The sequence below is a fragment of the Adelges cooleyi genome, unplaced genomic scaffold, assembly GCF_023614345.1.
Source record: "Adelges cooleyi isolate 19-005CV unplaced genomic scaffold, UGA_ACOO_1.1 ACOO_flye_CR_arks_rails_tigmint_CR_PRNA_168, whole genome shotgun sequence".
NCBI lineage: Eukaryota > Metazoa > Arthropoda > Insecta > Hemiptera > Adelgidae > Adelges > Adelges cooleyi.
In genome coordinates this window covers 572,808-594,061 of record NW_026095825.1, presented here as the reverse complement: position 1 = coordinate 594,061, position 21,254 = coordinate 572,808, and the positions used below count along the sequence as shown (strand labels likewise).

The 21,254-nt window shown below is 36.1% G+C and overlaps 1 protein-coding gene across 1 annotated transcript in view; it reads right to left on the bottom strand.

The window, feature by feature from the left end:
- The window catches only part of LOC126832983 (cytoplasmic dynein 2 heavy chain 1), a 25,907-nt gene extending 4,653 nt beyond the window's left edge, over positions 1–21,254 (bottom strand). The window contains exons 1-62 of the mRNA XM_050564053.1: positions 20,799–21,254; positions 20,551–20,708; positions 19,650–19,820; positions 19,451–19,583; positions 19,010–19,136; positions 18,576–18,933; positions 18,408–18,507; positions 18,190–18,341; positions 17,882–18,103; positions 17,559–17,728; positions 17,284–17,476; positions 17,000–17,227; positions 16,821–16,919; positions 16,622–16,752; positions 16,406–16,549; positions 15,843–16,052; positions 15,541–15,778; positions 15,105–15,454; positions 14,906–15,021; positions 14,686–14,840; positions 14,433–14,600; positions 14,204–14,362; positions 13,987–14,126; positions 13,697–13,919; positions 13,357–13,584; positions 12,833–13,024; positions 12,518–12,696; positions 12,198–12,336; positions 11,834–12,136; positions 11,188–11,411; positions 10,811–11,126; positions 10,597–10,704; positions 10,374–10,527; positions 9,301–9,508; positions 8,839–8,936; positions 8,069–8,247; positions 7,757–7,998; positions 7,590–7,695; positions 6,679–6,819; positions 6,384–6,526; positions 6,210–6,315; positions 6,002–6,121; positions 5,816–5,939; positions 5,637–5,747; positions 5,341–5,570; positions 5,039–5,261; positions 4,798–4,963; positions 4,551–4,734; positions 4,275–4,489; positions 3,625–4,068; positions 3,340–3,553; positions 2,984–3,235; positions 2,890–2,910; positions 2,677–2,813; positions 2,526–2,614; positions 2,298–2,461; positions 2,069–2,227; positions 1,772–2,002; positions 1,557–1,700; positions 1,129–1,245; positions 877–1,069; positions 180–800 (exon numbers count right to left, since the gene is read on the bottom strand). Coding sequence (XP_050420010.1) covers positions 180–800; positions 877–1,069; positions 1,129–1,245; positions 1,557–1,700; positions 1,772–2,002; positions 2,069–2,227; positions 2,298–2,461; positions 2,526–2,614; positions 2,677–2,813; positions 2,890–2,910; positions 2,984–3,235; positions 3,340–3,553; positions 3,625–4,068; positions 4,275–4,489; positions 4,551–4,734; positions 4,798–4,963; positions 5,039–5,261; positions 5,341–5,570; positions 5,637–5,747; positions 5,816–5,939; positions 6,002–6,121; positions 6,210–6,315; positions 6,384–6,526; positions 6,679–6,819; positions 7,590–7,695; positions 7,757–7,998; positions 8,069–8,247; positions 8,839–8,936; positions 9,301–9,508; positions 10,374–10,527; positions 10,597–10,704; positions 10,811–11,126; positions 11,188–11,411; positions 11,834–12,136; positions 12,198–12,336; positions 12,518–12,696; positions 12,833–13,024; positions 13,357–13,584; positions 13,697–13,919; positions 13,987–14,126; positions 14,204–14,362; positions 14,433–14,600; positions 14,686–14,840; positions 14,906–15,021; positions 15,105–15,454; positions 15,541–15,778; positions 15,843–16,052; positions 16,406–16,549; positions 16,622–16,752; positions 16,821–16,919; positions 17,000–17,227; positions 17,284–17,476; positions 17,559–17,728; positions 17,882–18,103; positions 18,190–18,341; positions 18,408–18,507; positions 18,576–18,933; positions 19,010–19,136; positions 19,451–19,583; positions 19,650–19,820; positions 20,551–20,708; positions 20,799–20,844 — 11,416 coding nt within the window. The 5' untranslated portion in view covers positions 20,845–21,254. The remainder of the gene's footprint in view (positions 1–179; positions 801–876; positions 1,070–1,128; positions 1,246–1,556; positions 1,701–1,771; positions 2,003–2,068; positions 2,228–2,297; positions 2,462–2,525; positions 2,615–2,676; positions 2,814–2,889; positions 2,911–2,983; positions 3,236–3,339; positions 3,554–3,624; positions 4,069–4,274; positions 4,490–4,550; positions 4,735–4,797; positions 4,964–5,038; positions 5,262–5,340; positions 5,571–5,636; positions 5,748–5,815; positions 5,940–6,001; positions 6,122–6,209; positions 6,316–6,383; positions 6,527–6,678; positions 6,820–7,589; positions 7,696–7,756; positions 7,999–8,068; positions 8,248–8,838; positions 8,937–9,300; positions 9,509–10,373; positions 10,528–10,596; positions 10,705–10,810; positions 11,127–11,187; positions 11,412–11,833; positions 12,137–12,197; positions 12,337–12,517; positions 12,697–12,832; positions 13,025–13,356; positions 13,585–13,696; positions 13,920–13,986; positions 14,127–14,203; positions 14,363–14,432; positions 14,601–14,685; positions 14,841–14,905; positions 15,022–15,104; positions 15,455–15,540; positions 15,779–15,842; positions 16,053–16,405; positions 16,550–16,621; positions 16,753–16,820; positions 16,920–16,999; positions 17,228–17,283; positions 17,477–17,558; positions 17,729–17,881; positions 18,104–18,189; positions 18,342–18,407; positions 18,508–18,575; positions 18,934–19,009; positions 19,137–19,450; positions 19,584–19,649; positions 19,821–20,550; positions 20,709–20,798) is intronic.

Genomic DNA, 21,254 nt, shown 5'->3' with positions numbered 1-21,254 from the left:
CAGCCAGTTTTCTATCACCATCCCATATCTATCTCTTCAAAATTTATCCCCATCCTATTTCTACCACATCTCCTCGCACTACGAAGCCACCGTAACATTTTTTCAATCGTATACATTTTACCATTTTACCTCTTTCTGAATAACACCTGTTCCAGATTAAAATTAAAATAACACTCTACCTCGGACTGAGGATTTACGAAGAACGGCCAGTGCGGCCGACAAGTCGGAGTCGTTAAACTCGTAGTACCGGGACCAGCCTTGGGGTATGAAAGTCCTTCGTTCCAACACGATGGAATGGAACCAGGCCAGAGCATATGCCGATCTTGACTCGTCCGCCGTGTTCCACTTGACACCGTCGTTTCGCCATACGTCGTAAGCTCGTCGCATGTTCTTCTTTATGCCATGGGGTGCTTCATAGGCCACTTTAACGCAGCTCATTATTAACGAATGTTGAATTTTGTCTGAAGCCTCCGTGGTCATCCATACTGCGAAGTCGTTATGCATGACCTCCAAGGATTTGAGACGTTTCTCCAGCGTGCCTAATAGTGACAACGAACACAAGTGTACATTCTTCAACACTAACCATTTGGGCTGCCGACATAGTTCCTCGAGCTGTTCGAGTTCGACTTGATCCTCTCCGACTGCTATTTCTATGCAGTTGCTTTGAGTCTGTTGCTTGGCCAACGTTCTAAGCTCGTCCGAAGGATCAGATCCGACTGAGGTGATGATCATCACAGGACCAGCTTTCTCCTCGACCAATTCGGACAGTTTCAACGATGACGGCGATAGATCGGACAGTTCTATGTAGGAAAAAATAATTCTATAATAATCTGTAAACTTAATTAAGCTGCTCGAGGTAAACGGGGCGGGACTCACTCAATTGTTTTAACGTAAAGTCTGTCAGAGCTTTGTGAAGTCTATCGGGTTTTAGCGCTTGGGTAATTAACACTTGTTGAAAATTTGTTATCTTTACGATACTCGGAATCCCAGCGTCGGTCGTCCCCACGAAATCTGCCCAAACGCTTTGGTCGTCCAACCGGAGTTTATTGTAAAGTTGCGGAACGGATTCCTTATGAAACATTACAAAAGCAATCATTTATAGTAGTCAATGTCATTAACAATATTTACCTTTAACATGTACATATCGAAAGCTCGGTCTTCATTAATCCACTTAGGTATGCTGTGTTTGAAGTTCAATCCTTCGTCGGCATTGCTTATTTTCTTTCCGATGAACAATTCCCATTCCTGTAACCGATATATGAGGTATTATTCAAGACCCATTGAAATATTAATAATTAAAATTATGAATTTTGCAAATAATCCATCGAATAAAATATATCAGCTTAAGTATTATAATATAATACTAGTTGCTGTTGGTTTACTTAGTTATTGTTTTAGTCATAGTTATGTTGTTAATCATGTTTAAAATTTACAGTACTGTACACATTGACAATTTTGGGCTTGTCCCATAAAAAATAAAATAAAATAATATTATATACCTCCATGCTTTATTACCCTACAGTATTTTTCAGTTTAATCGATGGTGCAGTACTCACGTTTGGACCGAAATCCTTTGGATTCAGTTTGTGAGAAAGATGCAATGCAAACATTAGTTTCTGATCTTTAAACAATGACCTTGAGATATAATAGTAAACGGCGTGCAAAAGTTTCCTTTCCTGGTTTGCACCTCCGACTGTTCCCTGAAAATGTAAGCGTAGACACAATGTCAATGCAAAGTCGATACATTTTGCTACTAAAATAACTGTATCACCTTCAACGTCAACTGAAACAGTTTGACGAACGTCATCAGGGAAATTTGAGAAAACCGGTTAATCACGAACAAATCTTTTAAGGCAAAGTATATGTTTGATGCGTAATCGGCCAAAGGTTTGTACACTTCGCACTCGGATTCCAGTTTACTTTGCATCTTCAACGATTCGTTAAGTGATTGCGATATTTCCATACTGTTGGTTTTTACACTGTCCAAAGAGTTCAAGAGTTCCTGAAATGCTCTTGCTATTTATCGGGATCGAGCGATGTGTATAATATTATGTTTAATTTGTATTACTCGGTTTTTAAGAATGTTCCCTTGGGCGTCGGCCAAGTCTCTGAGCACGTTTTCTTGTAATACGTGTAGTTTAGTTTTTAGTTCTTCTTCTGCGTGCAGCAATTCCAAATGTTTCGAATCCAATTTAGGATTTTCAACTTGAAGCGCGTATCGCAACAGCTAGGCCGCAATCAATTCGAAATAGAATAATTTAAATTTAATACTTATGGCAAAACGATGGGGCGTTTACCTGCTCTGTGAGACCAATATGATTGAGCGTGAAATTAATAATTGTCATTAAAACGGACTGGTGAGAAGATAGAGCCAAATCTGCGTTGCTACTGAACAGGTATAGCTGAAAGTTATCATTGTAGTCCACCAGTCGGTCGGCTATTTGAATTATTTTTCTGCTTCCTAAAACCAAACAAATTACTATAAATTATTCTTTATGTATAGAGTATAACCATACGGTAGTTACCTTCGATGACAAAGTCGTTTCTCAATACTGGGACCAAAATAGGATCAATGTTGTCATTGATATTGTGTATTACCACAGTCTTGCCGAATCTACGAGCATAATATTAAGTAGTGTAACTCATTATTGCATTTCAATGAATGTTTCTGATTACCGTATAGCTAATTCTAAACTAGAATGGAATTTAGGATTCTCGAATGATATGAATTCGGTAGCGTTAGTAGGCAGTTTCTTCTTTAACCACTCCATTATATTATTATTTGGATCTATGATTAAAGGATAGAATTTTTCCTGCAAAAGTGAAAATATCAGGAAGTGTTGTAATTAAATAATATACTACATATTATAATAAAAAGTGATTACTAACCGGAACTTTAAGACTTTGAATCTGAAACATTAAGAAAGTAGTAAGCATTGATTGCGAAATTAAATTATTTTTGGCTAACATAATTATAACTTACTTGTTTGAGAATGATGGCATTTTGATGTGAAGTTTCGTCAGACGGCAAACCTTCAGTGATCCATTGCAGAATTTGACGTTCAGACTCCATAAATTTGGAAAATGAAAATTCATCGGCCTTCAATTCAAATTTCCATTTTTCCATCTTCTCATTTCGCACACTATCGGTACATTCAGGCAGGTACGTTACGAACGCAGACGCCAACAAGCTGTTCAACAATAGATTTTCTAGACTTTCCGACAACTCGTTCACCTGCAAAAGTCACCGTAAGTCAATTATTTTAACTCAAGTGCAAGCTCCAGAAACAACTAGATATTTTTTAGGAAGATCATTGCGTGAAGAGTTTGAATACTTACTTGTTGGCCCCATCTCGAGAACTCGTCGTCCAATTTCTCTACGAGCTTTTGGGCAGAGTCAATCGTTTGTTTCTCCTTGTTGATGTTCAATTCGATTTCAGCTGCTTCTTTGGTGTTGACGTTCAACTGTTCTCTCAAATCAGCAACCTTTTTCTCGACGCTGTCCAGCCCGTCACTTAGCAGTCCTATTTGTTCCTCGGCATTTTGCAGCTTCCTATTTAATATGGTCGCAAGTGTGGAATTACTAAAAAAAGACTAATGAACCATAATAATCGGTATAAATACGTTTTCAATGACGTGTGCTCGATCTCCAGGGGTTTTATTTTGTGTAATATATGTGAATAGGCTACATTGGCCACCACCCACGAAGCCAAAGGTGCCGCAGCCGCCGAAGCTCTTTTGGCGTTTCTTGCGTCGAACGAATCGCTTTTGGTTTCCAAAAGTCTCTCCACTGAATTGCGGTTGTCTTCAGATATTCGTCGTGCGTCGAAGAACCGAATATCCTCTTTGACACCTCGCTTGGCCAAGAAAGTTTTCATGCTGTTCCATGACGTGTCTTGTATGCCCATCAGACGCAATACGCCCTCCAGAATGTCTCTGATTACTTCCGGAGGTGCACGGAGTGACCGGATTTCAGTCAGTGCTTCCGGTTTGATGTTACTTACTGCCGCTTGTGCTTCTTCTATTAACGGTTCCACCTGCGCCAGTTCTTGATCTATCTCTTTTTTCCTGCGAAAAAAATATATTATTTGCACGACGTTTGGGTATGGTATATTTAAATTGTCCTGAGCTATGCCCCAGCACTATCACAATGTTGAATATCAAAGTATTTTTTTTTTATGTAGTGAGGTCAAACAGTTTTCATCTTTCGTGATTATAAAGACAAGCCATTGTAGAAAATAAATTTAAAAAATGTGAGAATTAAGACTACTTACCTTAGATTTAACGCGTCGTTTTTGACTTGGAACTCCTTCTTGAGGCTTTCCATTTGTTCTTTTTTGGTATTAGCTCCCTGCATTGTTTTCGAAATCATATTCAACGCTTGGTTGGCTTTCTCTTGTTTTTCCGCCAGTTTAGCTTCTTGAGCACCGGCGTCGGATTTTAATTTTGCCACCACGCTTCTAGCATCCACGAGTTTCGATAGTCCGGCCTGCAGTCATTTTACATCAAATAAGTATTCGTTAAGGCTGAACGCGTAAAAATGCCATTACTTTTAAATGACTCAGCCTTTTATTGATAAACTCGTGCTTGTCTCGCAGTAACGCGCTAAAAGTCTGGATAAACGATATGTAACGTTTGGGACAAGTATTCATCCAGTCTTCGGCATCTCGATGGATATCCGGAAACTTTAACACATACTCGTTGAGTTTAGGGAACTCTTCAAGTAATTTGTTTCTGAAAATCAAATAAAATATTTTTTTAAATTTCTATCACACGGGAGTGCCAGTCGCAACTTACTTTTCGAGAATTATTTCCGGTATGATTTTCATGATTTCAGCGTTCCATCGGTCCAGCCAAATGACATCACTGTGGTCCAACGTCGCTGGACTGTTTTCCACGAAAGCATTAAAGAAGTCACTGTGAGAATCTAATATCATTATGACGTGTAGGTTTTTTTTTACTCCTATTATGAGAATTAGTTTAAATTAATGATATGTGGAGTTATCATGTTACTAATTAAAATTATCATCAAACTTTCTTTGAGCAAAAAATCCGGCGGGGGTTCCTTCGAAATTCTCTTGGGCCATTTGATCCTTTAGCGGCGCGCAAAGTGTTTCCAGCTCTTCGTTTTGATACAGTCCCATTACCTCTCCAGATACGATTAAACAGCTCATTATATCCGTCACTTGGTCATTTATCATGTGAAATTCTTCAACCACGTAATACACCTCTTCGTTGTCGACCCCGCATGTTTGCATCACCTACTCGAGCAAATAAATTACACAGATTTTTTTTAGCAAATCCTACTAACACCTAAAGAATCTTGTCGTGCTGCTTAACTGATTTTAGGTCGTTTTTAAACGTTTTTAAGTTGAAGACCTGTCGCATTTTCGGCAAAATGATCGTGGCGTTATGTCTGGACGCTACAATTTTCACTGCGAAATTTCTGCCCACACCCAGACGTCCCACAAGCAATAGGCAGCCACCAGGTCTAGTCAACACTCTTTCGCAATTGGCTACCACATTGTACACCAATTCCGTGTTGAGTTCTACGTCCTGTGCGGTGTTCTCTACAAACATGTTTTTATCATTAGCCCCTTTAAAACAAATGTAAAACAGTGCCGTTACCACTGTACCATTAATCATTAAGCGTTTTTTAATTATTTGTTTCCAGTCGTCTGTCTGTAGTTTCGATAGTTTCCCAGCATTTTTCCGGTCGATGTTGCCCTCGCACACGTAGACCACATCTGAAATATCAGTTCAATTATATATTCAAGTTTTCCAAGAATAACATCCATTTTTCGAATCGGGTTACCTTCGTGTTTGAATTCCAAACGATGTTCCGCGTATATTTCAGCGATCATGTTAGCAAACTTCTTTTTATCTTCTGTCATAACCAGTTTGTCGCTGAACTTATGAACAGCCTCAAAGTACAAAACCTGCGAAAGATTTTGAGGTTACAAGTTTATAATTTATATCAACCCCAACATTCTTGTGTTACTTGAGCTGCATTTTTCGAGTCTCTAATCTCATATCGGCTCAAGTCGAAACATAACGAGCTCAAAATATGATTGTTGAACGTGTAGTGAGGCATTTTTACGGACGACAACTTTACTCTAGCCTTATGCGCAAAATACATATTATTATTATTATTATTATTATTGTTTCTATGTTAATTACAGTCGAAGATGTCATCCAAGACAGTTTACCTGCAGCAATAGGTCTACAAGCACATTGGAAATTGTCGTCCTGTCTTGAACCATCGAACCCAAATATTCTGAACATATTTTTACTAGCTCCGATTTTTGCGGCATTCTGTAGTGCAAAAGATTTAAAAGTTCATCGTAAAATGTGTTGAAATTATTTGTATAGTCTACACTCACTCGAGATGCAGTATGTTACTGGCCGATAGGAGTCTTGGGTTAATTCCGTCTGTAGACGTCAAACTATTGACTATAACTAAATTGTTGTCTACGCCGATCCACTCCAAAGTAGTTGGTTCGTAGAATCCTCCGAAGAAAATCAACTAAAAAATCAACATAATATGAGAGTAGTTAAAACCGACTTATCGAAGACAAAGTGGCACTAGAGCCGCTTGTCATGCGTTGGTGTTTGCATAACACATTTTGAACTAAATGTACCTAAGGCTAAACATTTATAGTATGCCGGATGCCTTACCTGTTGTATAAAAGCTCCAAGGTGAATCGTACCCCATTTGTCTGGCTTAACGTGGTTGAGATTTTTGAAGTGTAAAACTAAACGCTCCGAATTTCTCGGTCGGTACACTCTACCCTTGTTGCTAGAAACTATCATGCACATCTGTAAAACAACCATCGCGCTTAGTACATAAATTATGTTGCTAAAATATACTAAAAAAATGATAATAATGGGACAATTTTGAGTTTTGACATACATTTAAGAGTACCTATATAAAGAAAAGGTTGAAGTTAATTTCGTTGGTGAACAGGTTATTATAATAATACATTTAATATTAAACTATGTTATTAATTAATAATAGGAGTTCGACGTAAAAAGTAAAGCAGTTTTATTTTCTAAAATAGTTTCGAATAACCATCTCATTATTAAACTCTAAGTTTTATTGAAAAGGGAAATAGGCATTAGCTATTTCCCTATGTAGGAACTTTATCGTTATCCGATTTAAATATCTTTTAAAATTATCCTTACATTTTCATTGTATTTTAAAAACACAAATTATGAAAATGCGTTCAATTTATTTTTAATAAAAATACAAAAAGCTGTCGAGTTAGCTCAAAAATCATTTAATATCCATTAATAGAAGAGTGACTAATGAAATATTAACTTTCACTAAATGGTAAATATTATTATAGAATAAAAAAATGTAATTATAACATTCTGCAATGATTAATGTCTGTTTGTTATATTTTATAATACATTAGGACACTAAACTGACAAGAGAAGTTGTATTAAACAAACCATTAATTTATTAGGTATTTTATTTTTACGGATTATTTATGAGTTTATTTCTTGTCGCCGTTCAACAATTTATTGTTATGTCCTCAAATTCGTTTTTTATCAATCCGAATATTAAATTAATTTTTTCGATTTACCTGTGTCATTTTCAACAAGACTTGATCGGGTGAAGTGTTTGCGCTGCAATGGATAGTAACGCATTCCGTTGCTCTTAGCATTTCCGAGCATTTCAAAATCATTTTGCTAAGCAATGTTACAATTAATACAATACCAATACACGGTTAGGATGTTTTCGCACGAGTACCTTTTACCGGAACCCGATGGACCGACAACAAAAATAGACGTCCCTCGCTGCATCCATTCGACCAAAACGTCAGTAGCGTTCGAAATTCTCGGAGTCTCCACCAAGTCACCGGTCTTGTATCCGAAAGGGTTTGGAGAGTCTGTCCCGGCACAACGATAGCTGTCGATATCGTCTCTGAGTCTATTGTAAAAGTAGTATCGCGATTCCGACTCCGGCACGTACTCTCCGATCATTTCGAAAATCTTATGAACGTGATGAATGGAGATATTATTCATTTATTATTATTATTATTTTTCATATTTTATTTTTTACAATTTTTGAAAACTTGTCTTTAAGGGGCGTGGTCAGGTTGGCTCCGAGTCCGTTAACGAGACAAACGGTGAACTGAGATTTCGACTTGACGTCGGTTAGTAGGTGTAAGAAATTGTTCACTGTAGATACGACGGAACAACCGCTAACGTACTGTCCGTTTTTCGTCAACCACTTTAGAGCTGTGGATATTTTAATTGGTTTGCGTTATCTAGCGGCTACATTAATTTAGAGTTGATATCCGTTAGTCCTCCACCTTTACCCCACACGATCTAACCACTTTTTTTTGTCGTTTCTCTACCTTTTGTTTGCTTCTTAATTTCTATAACCCTTTTCTTCATTTTTTTTTTCTTCGCCTTATCCAATACAAACGGAGTCGGCCAGCCAAATTTGCTCTCTCTACGAATCTTTACATTTATTTATTCATTTCACACACCTCCGTGGCTTTGTATATTACATCCACTCACTTCGTATTACTTTACCTCTAACTATAAATCTATCTACTGCGATCTCTATAACATGTTTTACTATTTCGAATTTTCCCTTCGTGTAAAACATCTAACCCATCTCAATCTATCTTTCTGTTTTTTTCCTGCTTATGACGTAACTCCAAAATGTCCTCTTATAATAATCATTAATACTTTTATCTATCATAGTCAATCCACGTATTTGTCTCAATACATTCTTCATAACATATCGTATATACTGATTCATAAAAATATTTGTACAAAATAAGATAAATTTTTAATTATAAATAAATTTTAATGTTATACCTTCATAGAAGTAATGTCCATAATCGTTTAGAACAGTATTGCTCGGAGAAGCTTTTACCCACGAATCGACCACGTTTTGAATATTAATGTCTTCATCACTGTTGGGTAATAATAATTACCATATTATATTACATACAAGGAGTCAAATATTATAGTAGACGACCTGTACTTAAACCAGGAACCCTTCAGAGAGTGCGCTTTACTCTTATTTTCTAATAATTTTACCATACACTGTTTATGTTATATATAAGAAGAGTTGGAGGATTTAGAATGATATTAAAAGTAGTAAATTATTGTTAATGCAAATGTGATAACCTAGAACAGTTTATACTCGACTCGCATATACTTGGCATATGACAGTAAATTAATAGGTATTAGATAGGTGTCTACTCTTTTTTAATATTATTATTAATTTTCGTTTCATACAATAAAAAAAAAACAGTTTACTTAATATTTGCTTACCTAAGAAGAATTATACCCATTCTGGAAACGGTAGCCGGAGAAGCGTACCCCAAAGAATGTGTTTCGAATAGGAAATGCACGTTGCTCCCAAATTGTATCCTCCATCCAGACGGCAACGTTAATAATCTGTTATCGTCTAAAACGGAATTCAACGATTCTATCCATTCCGGATCTACGTCTCCGTCGAATATTATCCAAGACATAATATCTAATAAAAATACGTAGATTATATTAATAGGTAGATGATAAGAGCAAAGTTCAATTTGTAGCGAGTCAATTATATTATAAATTGAAAATGTTATCATTTTATTTAGGGTTTCCGTTTTGTCTTTTAAAATTTCGACTCCCAAAGTCTTCTTCTAAAACGATTTGCGATTAATTGATGCGCCAGCGCTACTCGAGTAAATTCCACATTATATGTTAGCCGGTAAAATTCTAGATTAGCCAACCCTAGCAATTACAAAATTTGTTTCTTAAAAATATGTATTTTTAGGTGTTTTTTTTTTCAAATTTGGGGAAATCAAAATTACTTTCATTTCGATGAAGTTTTCAAAATACGAATACATATTCATATTTTTTTTTATGATAAAAATGACGATGCAAGCAAATTTTGTAAACCACAATTACATTATTCACATTGAATTAAATGCAATAAATGTGAAGGAGTTACTCAGATATTTGGGAGGGGAGGGAGGGTACAAGTTATTTCTAATTCATTGCCTTTAATTTTTTTAATGAGTGTAGTATAGGTAATTTTCTATAAAAATTTACATTAATCTAAATATTATAGTGTAGAGGAATTCATATGACATTAACTTTTACAACGCAGCTATTTAGCTTGTGTAAAAGCTGTTTCATGACATGCAGTTTTAATTTTAAGAGTACATATATGCCAAATAAAGAGATTTGAAGTTGACAAGAATGATTTTACTCTAAAGCTGTTAAATTCCTCAGAAATGTTCATCTCCTTATATATGTTTACACGCAAATAATTAAGTATTGGTGACACCCTCATAAGTATGCATCAGTTTTTTGTATACATTTATTTGTTAGTGTTTCGACTGTTCTCCTACCAGAACTTTCCGAATAAGCTTGTTGCGCTGTCTTACTAATGATGCCGTCTATCCATTGGCGTGTGTCTAAATCGACTTTTCCCAAAAGCTGAGACCGGGTTTGAGCTTTAGGATTGATTTTGTGTATTTTCACGTTGTTGTTTTTGCTTATCGCCTGTAGAAATTATAAATGTGAAGTTTCAAAATAATTTATTACTAAATTATTTTCTGAATTTCGTTTTACATGTGATAAAAGTTGTATTATAGAAGTCTTGCCAGTTGACGGTGGACCCATGACTACAACGCCCATGCGCTGTTGAAGTTGTTCGTAGAGTTCAATACATTTCTGCTCCTGGAATGTTCAGGTTTTGGGCAATTAGATTTAAATCAATTACCAATTATGTTTACAAGCATTAGTTCACGAGTAACGATAGTTCGTGAGAAACGTCATAATTTACTTGTCTTTGATTTCGTTGTAAGCCCAACTTGTCTGCCGCCTCCCGTATGCGTTGAATCAACGAGTCGTATATCTGAGGTTTGCTGGATGCTTTTACTTCTGGAAATATGTCTTTGATCAACGATTTGAACAACATGCCGTCGTCGTAAGTCAATTTCGACATGGTGTTCAATTCTAACGCTTGTACGGCCACCGAACATTCTTCAGGCAGAGACTTGAGTGCCGGCGACGCTTTTAAAATTGTACCGCAAAAACCGATAACAGTTTTCAATGCTCGAAGGCCCCAATCGTAGTGCTGTTGATTGCTCAGTAGTTGTCTGCAAAAACGATGAGCCGTTAGCCGCTTGTTTTCGAATACAATATATTTTAGTACATTACTTGGCCGAGTCGAATGTCTCTACGAGCTTTTTGGCCAGCGTATCAGGATACTTGAATCCTTCGGCATGCAGTGTCACGCTGGCTATTAAAGTCTGGTCCGGTTGGCTCATAACGATGGGCCGAAAAAGTTGCTTGAGATTATCTGGTAGTTTGTTCCTTCCACCATAACCTTGCCCGGCTGGGTTTAATGTCACGAATATACCAGCGTTCAAGTTCAAGTCGATCTGAAACGTACCGATTTATTAATTTTTTATAGTATTCTTCTTCTTTATCTTCGCCTATCTCATACAAACGCAGTCGTTCAACTAATCCAACACTTTCCATCACTATTTATATCTTCTTCTCTGCCATATTTCGACAATGATTTCTCCAACTTTTTATTATTTACTTTCCTCCCTTTTTTATGCCTAAGTAATCTCTTATTCAGTGCCTAACCCTCACTTCCACGCGTCATTTTCGGCCTTATTACAGATTACCAGTTTGGGCTTAATATTCTGATCCTCGACAAACACCTATTCTATCTGTAAATTTGTCTGTTTCATCACACACGCTCTTAATGCGCCCCCATTTCGCTGCCTCGTATATAATATATACATATTTTACAATATACCATTTATATTATTTTGATTTGTAAAAACACTCAAACCTCTTTGTCCCCCAAAACGAAAACCTTGTCTTTGTTTTTGATTGCTTCTTGTATCGGATGAATTTTGGTAGACACCATCGATAGAGTGGTGTCTTCGAGACGGTTGAATTCGTCAAAACATCCCCAAGCTCCACACCTGGCTAATCCGACCAGAATGCGAGTCAGCGACTTAATGTCGATTCCTTCGTCGCAGTTGAACACCAAAACTTGACGGCCGAATAGATAGCCCAGAGCTTTGACGGACTCGGTTTTTCCTGTGCCGGCTGGTCCGTAAGGGTTACCGCCGAATCCCATGCTCATAGCCTGCACGAGAAAACAAATAGGCAATTAATCGTTCCATAAAATCGTATTAATCGTCGCTCACTTGTGTCAGTGTTAGGTAACAGTTATCTGTCAGTGGGGTATGAACTAATTTTGGAGCTATTCCCTGGTATTCGTAGGAATAACGAAATTCCGAATCGACCATTCGTATGCTTATCTCACCTCCGGAAAGAGCATAAAACCTATAGTAAAAAAATAAAAAAAACTCAGTAAAACTCGACGCTTTTTGTGATAAATGATAAATTTCATTTTGCTAAATAAAACAAAATTTCAGTTCCAATAAACAAAGGGCTGAAGTGTTGTCCTTTATCGGCGTTAGAATTGCTGATTCTAATGTCGAACGAGAGGCCCAAGTAGACTTGCCTTATTCTTCTCTGCCATTCCCAATCGTCGACTGACGACACGCGACTCTCGATAAGCTCATCGATTACCCTTAGATGGTATATCGTGTCCAAAATCAATCCTTTTGTCTTCAAATTTAACACGTCCTCTCCGTTTGTAGCGCTTTCTGCGTTTAATGTTGTGTACGTGTCGAGTTGGTTCTGGAAGGGATTCAGTTCTATTTTTATTAACTTTACAAGCGTGGCCGACGGTAAGATATAGTTATATTAGGCAAAAAGAGATAATTCATATTCAATTGTATTGTTATACGCATTTATAAATCGACTATTGTATAACCTTTAACGATTTTCGCAATTGTTCCAAATTACGTTTTTTGATTGCTTCTTCGCATCTGGAACAGAACAGCACCTCGTTTACCATGCACAATATTTGTGAAGGGTATTTTAGCGGATCGGGTTCTTTTAGACAGTCCACGAAACACGTTTTCAGCGTACTCGTGATTTGTTGTACGAGGGTTTGTAGCCATTCCTGTTCGGTAATACAATTACGATTATTGTTTGTCGCATAATTTACATTTTTCTGATAAATTAAAAAAATTAAATAATGAATCATTAAAAAAATTTGACATTAAGTAACCTCTAAAACTAACACAATTTATTAGAACATAAAATTTAAAGTAACGATCACATACATATTTTTATTACTAAACGTTTAAAAAATATCTTTCGTCTTGCGTAGTCGTGTAAAAAACTACTAATGTAGCGAATCTTACATTTCGAGTTTTAACGATTACTATAGTTATTGTTTTGATGAAAATTGGTAAAGGTATTTTTCATAACTGACGAGTTGATTGAACTCACTTCAATGTGATCGGATACTGACACAGGTTTGTCGAGAGTGACTATTTCTTTCTGTGGCGATTCGACCGATACAATGTTTCCTGAAGAATTGAACTGGACGTTTTGGACGCCACTGAACAGTTTCTTCAGATGTGCTTGGACGACCGAAATTTTTTTTGTTTGTCCAATCATTTCCAACAGGTCTTCGTCGCTTAGGAAATAAAATCTCGGAAATGTCTTTCTCTTGTCCTAATAAACCCACAGCCAGTTAGTAAGTAGTATCTAAAATTATTTATTTCGATAGCCTAACCTAAGCCCAATGTTGGTAGCTCGTAAGAGTTAATGTATGCATCTAGTTTACCTCGAGAAAATCGCTCAGACATTTTTTCGTCGTCGCCAACAAGTTCAACATAGATTCCAACAAATGCTTTATGTTGTTTATTTTCAAGAAATTCAAAACTTTGGAACTAAATGATTGTTCAAGAACGTATTTGAAGTCTCTGTCCACGCGGTCGAATCGGGATTTAGTGTCTTGGTTCATCTTCAACGTGCCACTACCGAATATGGGATCCAAGTATAGCCATCTATTTAAAAAAATAAGTTTACAACATATACAGTGTCGCTAATTGTTTATTTAAAATTACTACTCACTTTCTCTGGACGTGAGAAAAGTGCCTCAAACATGTGTCAAGGTCCATAAATTTATTTTCCCATGTTAAGCATTTTTCCAGAAATTGTTCATCACTCGATGTGTTCTTGATCGATTGTAACAAACACTGTTTTTCCCCTATCTGTGGAAATTACCATTAATCAATTTTACTTGCATGTAGTTATTTTTTGTTTAATAATAATAAATAATATTAGGTACCGAATTAAAGAGTGTTTTAAAATCGCTAATAATACGAATGGTTTGTCCTTTTGAATCTACATGATCCATAGGGTTAAAGTACGTTTCGAACTCCCACATTTCTAATTCGGATAGTGCTTGCCTTATGGTGATTTCACTGGCCGCTTTAGAATTCAATTCCTATATGTATACATATAATAATATTATACATCGTTATAACACGATTATTAATATTTGCCAATTTGTTTACTTGTAGACTAGTCAGTTTTTCTTTAATGCTGTCTTTTGCCATAATAAAGTCTTCGAATTTCAACTGTTCTATGGTTTTGTACGGTGCACCGATTAGGCTAAACATTTCCATCCAATGTTTTTCGGTAAAAGTTTCGCCTTGAAAGTATTTCACGCAGGCTGAAAATGCCTAACATCTCTTCATTAGGTTTAACGAATAATTTGTATAAGGCTAGCAACCTAAACAGAACATTTGGATAATTCAAATAATTTACTTTTAATGATTCCAACTCTTTGTGTATTTTTATCGTTAACGGCGATGTCTGTACTCGCTGAAGTTTGTCTTGCCAATTTAAAATTAAGTCCATTAGTTTTTTAAACGCTTTGCTACGAAATCCGATCCAGCTTTCATGTCCCAACTCCCGTAGGTCTAAACGTGTAAAATAAAATATTTTAATATAATAAAAAGCATAATATTTTCTATTAGTGTTGGACCTGAATTAAATTGATCCAAAAGTCCCCACACGGATTCTAAGTTTTTAAGCTCAGCTTCTATGAGATCGTATGTACTAAAGTCAGGCGTATCGACATAAGCTTCTTTACAATCGTTTCTAAAGTGAAAACATAAAATTTCATTTTCAATGAAAGCATTTTAATGACTAGCACATATAAATAATATCCGCGTTTGTCGTACACCACTTTTTCTTTGTAATCCATAATTGTGTTCCACTCGACACGGCTCTCTTTTAAAAACTCAACCACTCTCTTTAAGGTCGAGTTGTTTTCATCTTCAAAGCCTTTGGGTTTGTACTGTTGCCACCTCGACCGGAACGTATCGAACATGTTTAGTACGCTTTGCACTTCGCCTGACAAATTTCTTTTCATCGTTTCTATTTGTTGTTTCATAATCGCCTGATGGTTTTCTAAAGTATTCTTGAAATTCTCCCAATCCGACAGCGCTTTGTTCATTTTTTCGACCCTCTCGTTTGTCCAATTTGATAGCACCTTATGTTTCTTTATGGTTTCGGTCACCGATCGTTCCATCTAAAAAAAAAAAAAAACATAAGACCATCCCAGAGTTTAATTATTTTGTTTTTAGGAGTTTTTAGTCGATTTTGATCCACGCAAACCTCTATGGATGCTTCGACGATACTCTGATGGGTGGCATTGACTTGCTGTGTCGACGTTACTTGTTTTCGCAGATCGGCCGTGGACTGTTCGACAAATTTGTCTAGAGCAGCTATGTCGAATAGAATCGAAGAGTACAACATCGTGGCCAACGTATCCCAGTAACGGCGGTTGTGCGTTTCCAGCTCTAAGCGAACTGCCGCAGTACTGACTATGAAACATTCGATTTGTATTTCAGCGCTAGGTATAAAAACCACAGTGAACATTAAGTTATAGCACCAATACGCCTTAAGATGGTACCGACCAGTTGACTTTAGCTATTTGCTGACCCCACGACTTGGACGATCTGAAATTCAGTTCCCAGTCGTGCGCCGTTTTGATGTTTTCCTGGATCATCTTTTCGATGTCAACCAAACCGAGAGCTACTCGGCTCTCCCATTCTTTTAAAACGTTTTCCAAACGTTCAAACAGTTCTTCGGCCCTCGTAAACAACATAGTGAACATCGAAGCGTTACTTTTAAGTTTGAAAAAAAGAGCAATTAATACCCGTTCGTAGATCCATTAAAGCATAATACATAGTTACAACAGCGTGGGATATTGTGTGACAGAATGTAAGTGTACATTCACAGGGAGAGATATTTTTTTATAATAAGGCAATAAGGCAATAATATATGTAAGTTAGTTTTGGGCTCGAAATAGAAGAGCTAAAAGGAAAATAGAAGTGACTGCAATATGAATTTCGAGATGGATGTGTGAAGTGATTAGATTAGTTTGATAGTTACACCAATTACAGGAAAAATGGGAGAGAGAAAAATGGTGAGATGGTTTGGGCATATTGAAAGAAGAGGAGAAAGTTAGTCACATTACCGATCGACGATGGACACAAATATCGACTCTGCAGAATCCACTACACCGCGAAACCCGATCGGAACGGATATAAATTTTTTCAGTTGAGCAAAATATTTCATGCGTATTTCTTCCATAGGTGGATTGAATTTCAGTCGCCGTTGCCTGTTGGATTTATACCAATAACGTATTAAAAAAAAATATAAGATATAACTGTTTTCACGGCTTGTACAATACCTGAAAACGATTTCAATTCTGAAATCTGGAAGATGTTGGTTGAGCGCTCCAAGTCCTATTTGATAGCGATGATTTAGCGATTTGTAAATCTGATGATCCAAATGATCCTTCCACGTGCCACAATTGGTAAACTTAAAAACAAACCTCATTAGATAAATTGGATGGGTTTTGAACCAACTGCATAATTTGAAAAAAATACCTTTTCTTCTACTTGCCTCACGACATCCCTAATACTTTTAAGCGTAGATTTCCATCGGTGTTGTTCTTGCAGTATATCCGTATCCATTAGGCCTATGATCTATACAACCAAAATATCAATATCTAAAATTGCCTACATAATGTGAAATCGAGTTCAATGCACTTGAATTGATTTTGTACCTTGTTTGAAGCCACTTGATGATAATTTGCCAACGTTTGGTTTTCCAAGGAAATTTTCTCCATTTGTTTTCGCATTTCTAATATGTAGTTGTCGACTGAACTTGCGTTGGTCCAAGTGATTGACTGCTGTCTTTTCACCAAGTTCATGAGTTCAACGGCAGAAGCCAACATCATCGGCCTTTGCGAAGGTATCATTCGATCTCCGATTGTATTGTGGAACGAAGCAATCTAAACATGGATGAATATAGCGCATTTTATTGTTTCATAACTACTTGAACGCTTACTTGTTCGAGCGCTTTGGCTTGCTTTAAAAAAACACTACCCGTTTCGGATACGTTTTCTATTTCAGCAGGAATAGAGTAACCCAAAATTTTCAGCATTCTCACTTCGCGGATTAACAACTCAATGTCGGGATTGAAATTGACCTTCATGAGCTTATCAGTTTGAAAGTATACCACCGGCTCGTTCGAGTTAAGCCTTAATAATTTATTTAATATACTCAAATAATTGCACTGATGATACATTACTGTGTAATGAAATAAAAAAGGTCTGATTTTACCTGAAACTCTTGTTACTGATTGAAGTTGTTCTGTATTTTACCCAATTTTCATAGGTGTCCGCTGTCGTGTCTCTAATATTTTTCGTTTGTACGATTATCGAGTCTTTCAGTTTTTGATACCCGTCCAAATGTACAAGTATTTTACCACTGACGATTTCAATGTCGTTGAGCTAAAAGTTTTAAGGTTGTAAATGTAAAAAAGCCACCACAGCAGTCACAGTAATTAAGACATTTTTAGTACAGTTATTATTTAGATTTTAATTTTAGAATGCTTTTTTTGATTTTCAAGGGGAAGGGGGTGAATATTTTTGAAATAAATTTACTTTAGCTTTTTGTTGTTTTAACGAATATAAATTTCTGATGATCGGTTCTAAGTTCGCCAAGTGTAGTGTGTTCATTTTTTGTACGTTTTCTCCTTCGACGTCTCCCATCCCGTCGACAATGTGTTGTAAGCAGTTTAAAAAATTTTCCAATTCTCCTTTAAGCTGCACGTGAACGTTGGGCCTTCCTATGATCTCTTGGTACCGAACGAATTCGTATATTAGCTGTAGATTATAGAAATATAGTTTATTTCCTAAATGTAAACCGTCTACATTTACGAATTTTCATGTCTATTGTTTATAATGTGTACCTCGGCTGTGTTCGAACTTTTACTGTTGATCAAACTTCTAAGTTTACCCACTATCAAGTCTTCGGCCGGTTGTAACTTGTTTTCGAATTTTTCGACAGCAGCCGTCCACGCTTGAACGGTGTAGGAATTAAGTATATTAACTTGCTTGAATTCTAAACGAAATTTGTTCAAAAATATGAAATTATATAAATAAAAATATAGTTTTATTTCATATTTACCGAGAAACGGGCTTAAGTTGTCTGAGGTTCTTAGTTTTTCTTGTTCGTAGACTGTGAGGAGTCGAGTCATTTGGTTGTTGGTGCTTATTATAGAAGTTATCTGAAAAAAAAAATTAAGAGTCATTCCTGTTGTTTATTTGGTGAGTTCACTATACTTTTTGTGCGTACTTCTCTGATGTGATCGGAAAACGAAATTAAATCCGTCGACAAATATTTCGGGCCGGTCCATTTGTTGTAAGAGTAATTGGGCCAGTACAAAGTGGTCAACTGCTCGCAAGTATTTATCCATTTATCACAGGCTCTTTTACATGTATTCAACACGTCCACTGACTCGTTGTTGTCAGCTGTCCAAATATTACCTTCACCGGACATTCGTTGGGTTAGTTTAACGATAACCTTTCCGACAACGTAAAACAAATGTTCCATTCTCGTTTGAGGATATTTTATTTGTTCGATTTTCCAAATGTCGTCCAGACAATTATGCATGTTCTCTAAACATTCGTCTAAGTCCTGTACAGACGTCTCTCTGTGCACAACAAATAATGAGTTAAAAAAAATTATGCTTGTTTAGTATTGTTCAGCAACGGTATGGGTATAATTACCTCAGTTGTTTTGCGACTGGCGTCAAATAGCAACAAATTTTATCAGCAGCAACCGATTCCGCTTTATTTTTTGTGTTTTTTTTTACAACTGACCAATAATCTGCTTCGTCTTGTAAGTCTAGAATGACTATCACAAAAAAACCCACCAAAATATCACTACTAAAAAAAGGTCCAAACAGCTTTTTATACCTTCTTTTTTTATTCATAACTGTTTTTTTATGGCGATTAATTATGACTAGAGTTCGTTAAAAATGTTGACAGGGTAAAAAAATACCAAAATTACTTTGTTAGGTCATAAAATTTTTTTTAAACCAATAGCAATTAAAAAAAAACAGAGTCATTACCAAAAAGTTTTTTGTTTTTTGCACAATTCTAGTGCTCTAGTGTCTGGTAATCATAATTTTTGTATAATTAATACTATTATTAAATACAATTATTTACCCCCTAAATGAGATTCCAGCGCGTTGTCCGATTGGTTAATCGTGTTTTTGTAAATAACCGTTTTTAATCCCATTTCCAGATCAGATATGAGACCCTGTAGCTTTGGGTCCAGATTAATAGCGCTGTTGACGTCCTGGGAAAAAATAAAAATATTAAACAGAATAGATTCGCGTACACTGTTTGCAGTGGTCCGAATTACTTTCAAAAGCGTTGGCGAGTATATGTAGTGCAGGCTATTGTAAAGGGCTGAGGTTGGCGAATCCAACATGGTGTAGATGGATACGACTGAACGAATGTTTTCTTTGGTTATGCTTTCCGGACGGATTTTGTAAAACACCATTGTTTTGGCGTTTGCTCCATTTTGGGTCATCTGTAAGTAAAGTCGTCTCGAATAATATATCATTAAACTAAAATAAATTTAAAAAATCGAGAACTATGATGGTGACGGATCATATTAGGGAGATCACAATATGATATTCAGAAATTATTTAACTGTTGTTTAAAAATTTCATTCAATTTACTTTCGTGAATTTTTCATGATAATATTTCAAAGTACTTAAATTCTGGTACCTACCTAATTTTTTAACAAGGCAAGCGGTTTAATAATGATAAAATAATTAATTTAAATTAATAATTTTGACTGGTCGTTTCGGAAATCTCATAATGTACTCATATATACATATATATATATATATCTAATAAAATAAGCAACAAGAGTATAAAAAAAAAAAGGAAAACGGCACATTTACAATTATTTCTCACAATTTACTTGATTTACGTTTTACGATTTACGTATTACTGACAAAATGATTAATTATCATCAAAAAACACAACAAGTTATTATGTTTAAAGAACATCCGACACAAGTTCGGAATTAATTAGTCTATTTTTAAAAAAAAATTGATATCGTAGCGTGGTAATTTTAAGTCGAGTAACGTGTATATTTCTTGATTTTTATAGGGGTGAGGTTTTTTTGACTTTGAACCTTTTGTTTAATTTCGTTTACTTTCATACAATTGTTGTACGAAAGAAACATTGCAAAACCAATAGACGTGCTCGGCATCTAAGCTAAAACTACCTACTTTGTTTTGTATGCTTACAATTTCGTCGCGTGCTTCCAAATTGTTGGTAGATTCACATTTTCTTATGTATAATGCACTGCAGTTGGCCGAGTTCAAAAACGAATTCACGTGTTCATCTCCCGAGTTCAAACTGCAAGCGGGCTGTTCAAACCCCGCGTCGATACCGAAATAATTTCCTGGCAAAAACAGACAATCGAATTCCGGTCAAACAACAGCCGTAATAATAATAACAAAACAATCGAGTTTAGCGAGCATGGAATATTTACCGGCGGTTTTTACAATGAAATCTTTTCTGGAATCGTCGTACGCCATGTTTTCACGTCACTTGAAATCGTCTCTTTCAAAATCGTGTTTCGCAATGAAACTCATTCGTCAAATTACTTGTGCTATCAAATGTATTAAAACCACACCGAAAATGTAAGCGTTGTGGCACGTGCAGAGCCGTCCTTGTGCCGGCCATACTGTTGCTATGGTGACCGAGTGTGTCAACACAATACGTCACACGTGCTTTTTGGATTCATTCGTTAACGATTTTTCCAACAGTAATGTTTTTCAAACAGAGACGTCGACATACGACAGTGTTAGGTGAAATTGCAATCTGATTGCCGATTAATGATCACGATTAATAATTGTAATCGGTAATTATAGTGTTAATGTAATCATTGATCAGAAAAGCAATTACATAATTGTAATCGTGATTACGTTAATCGTTTAACTGTAAC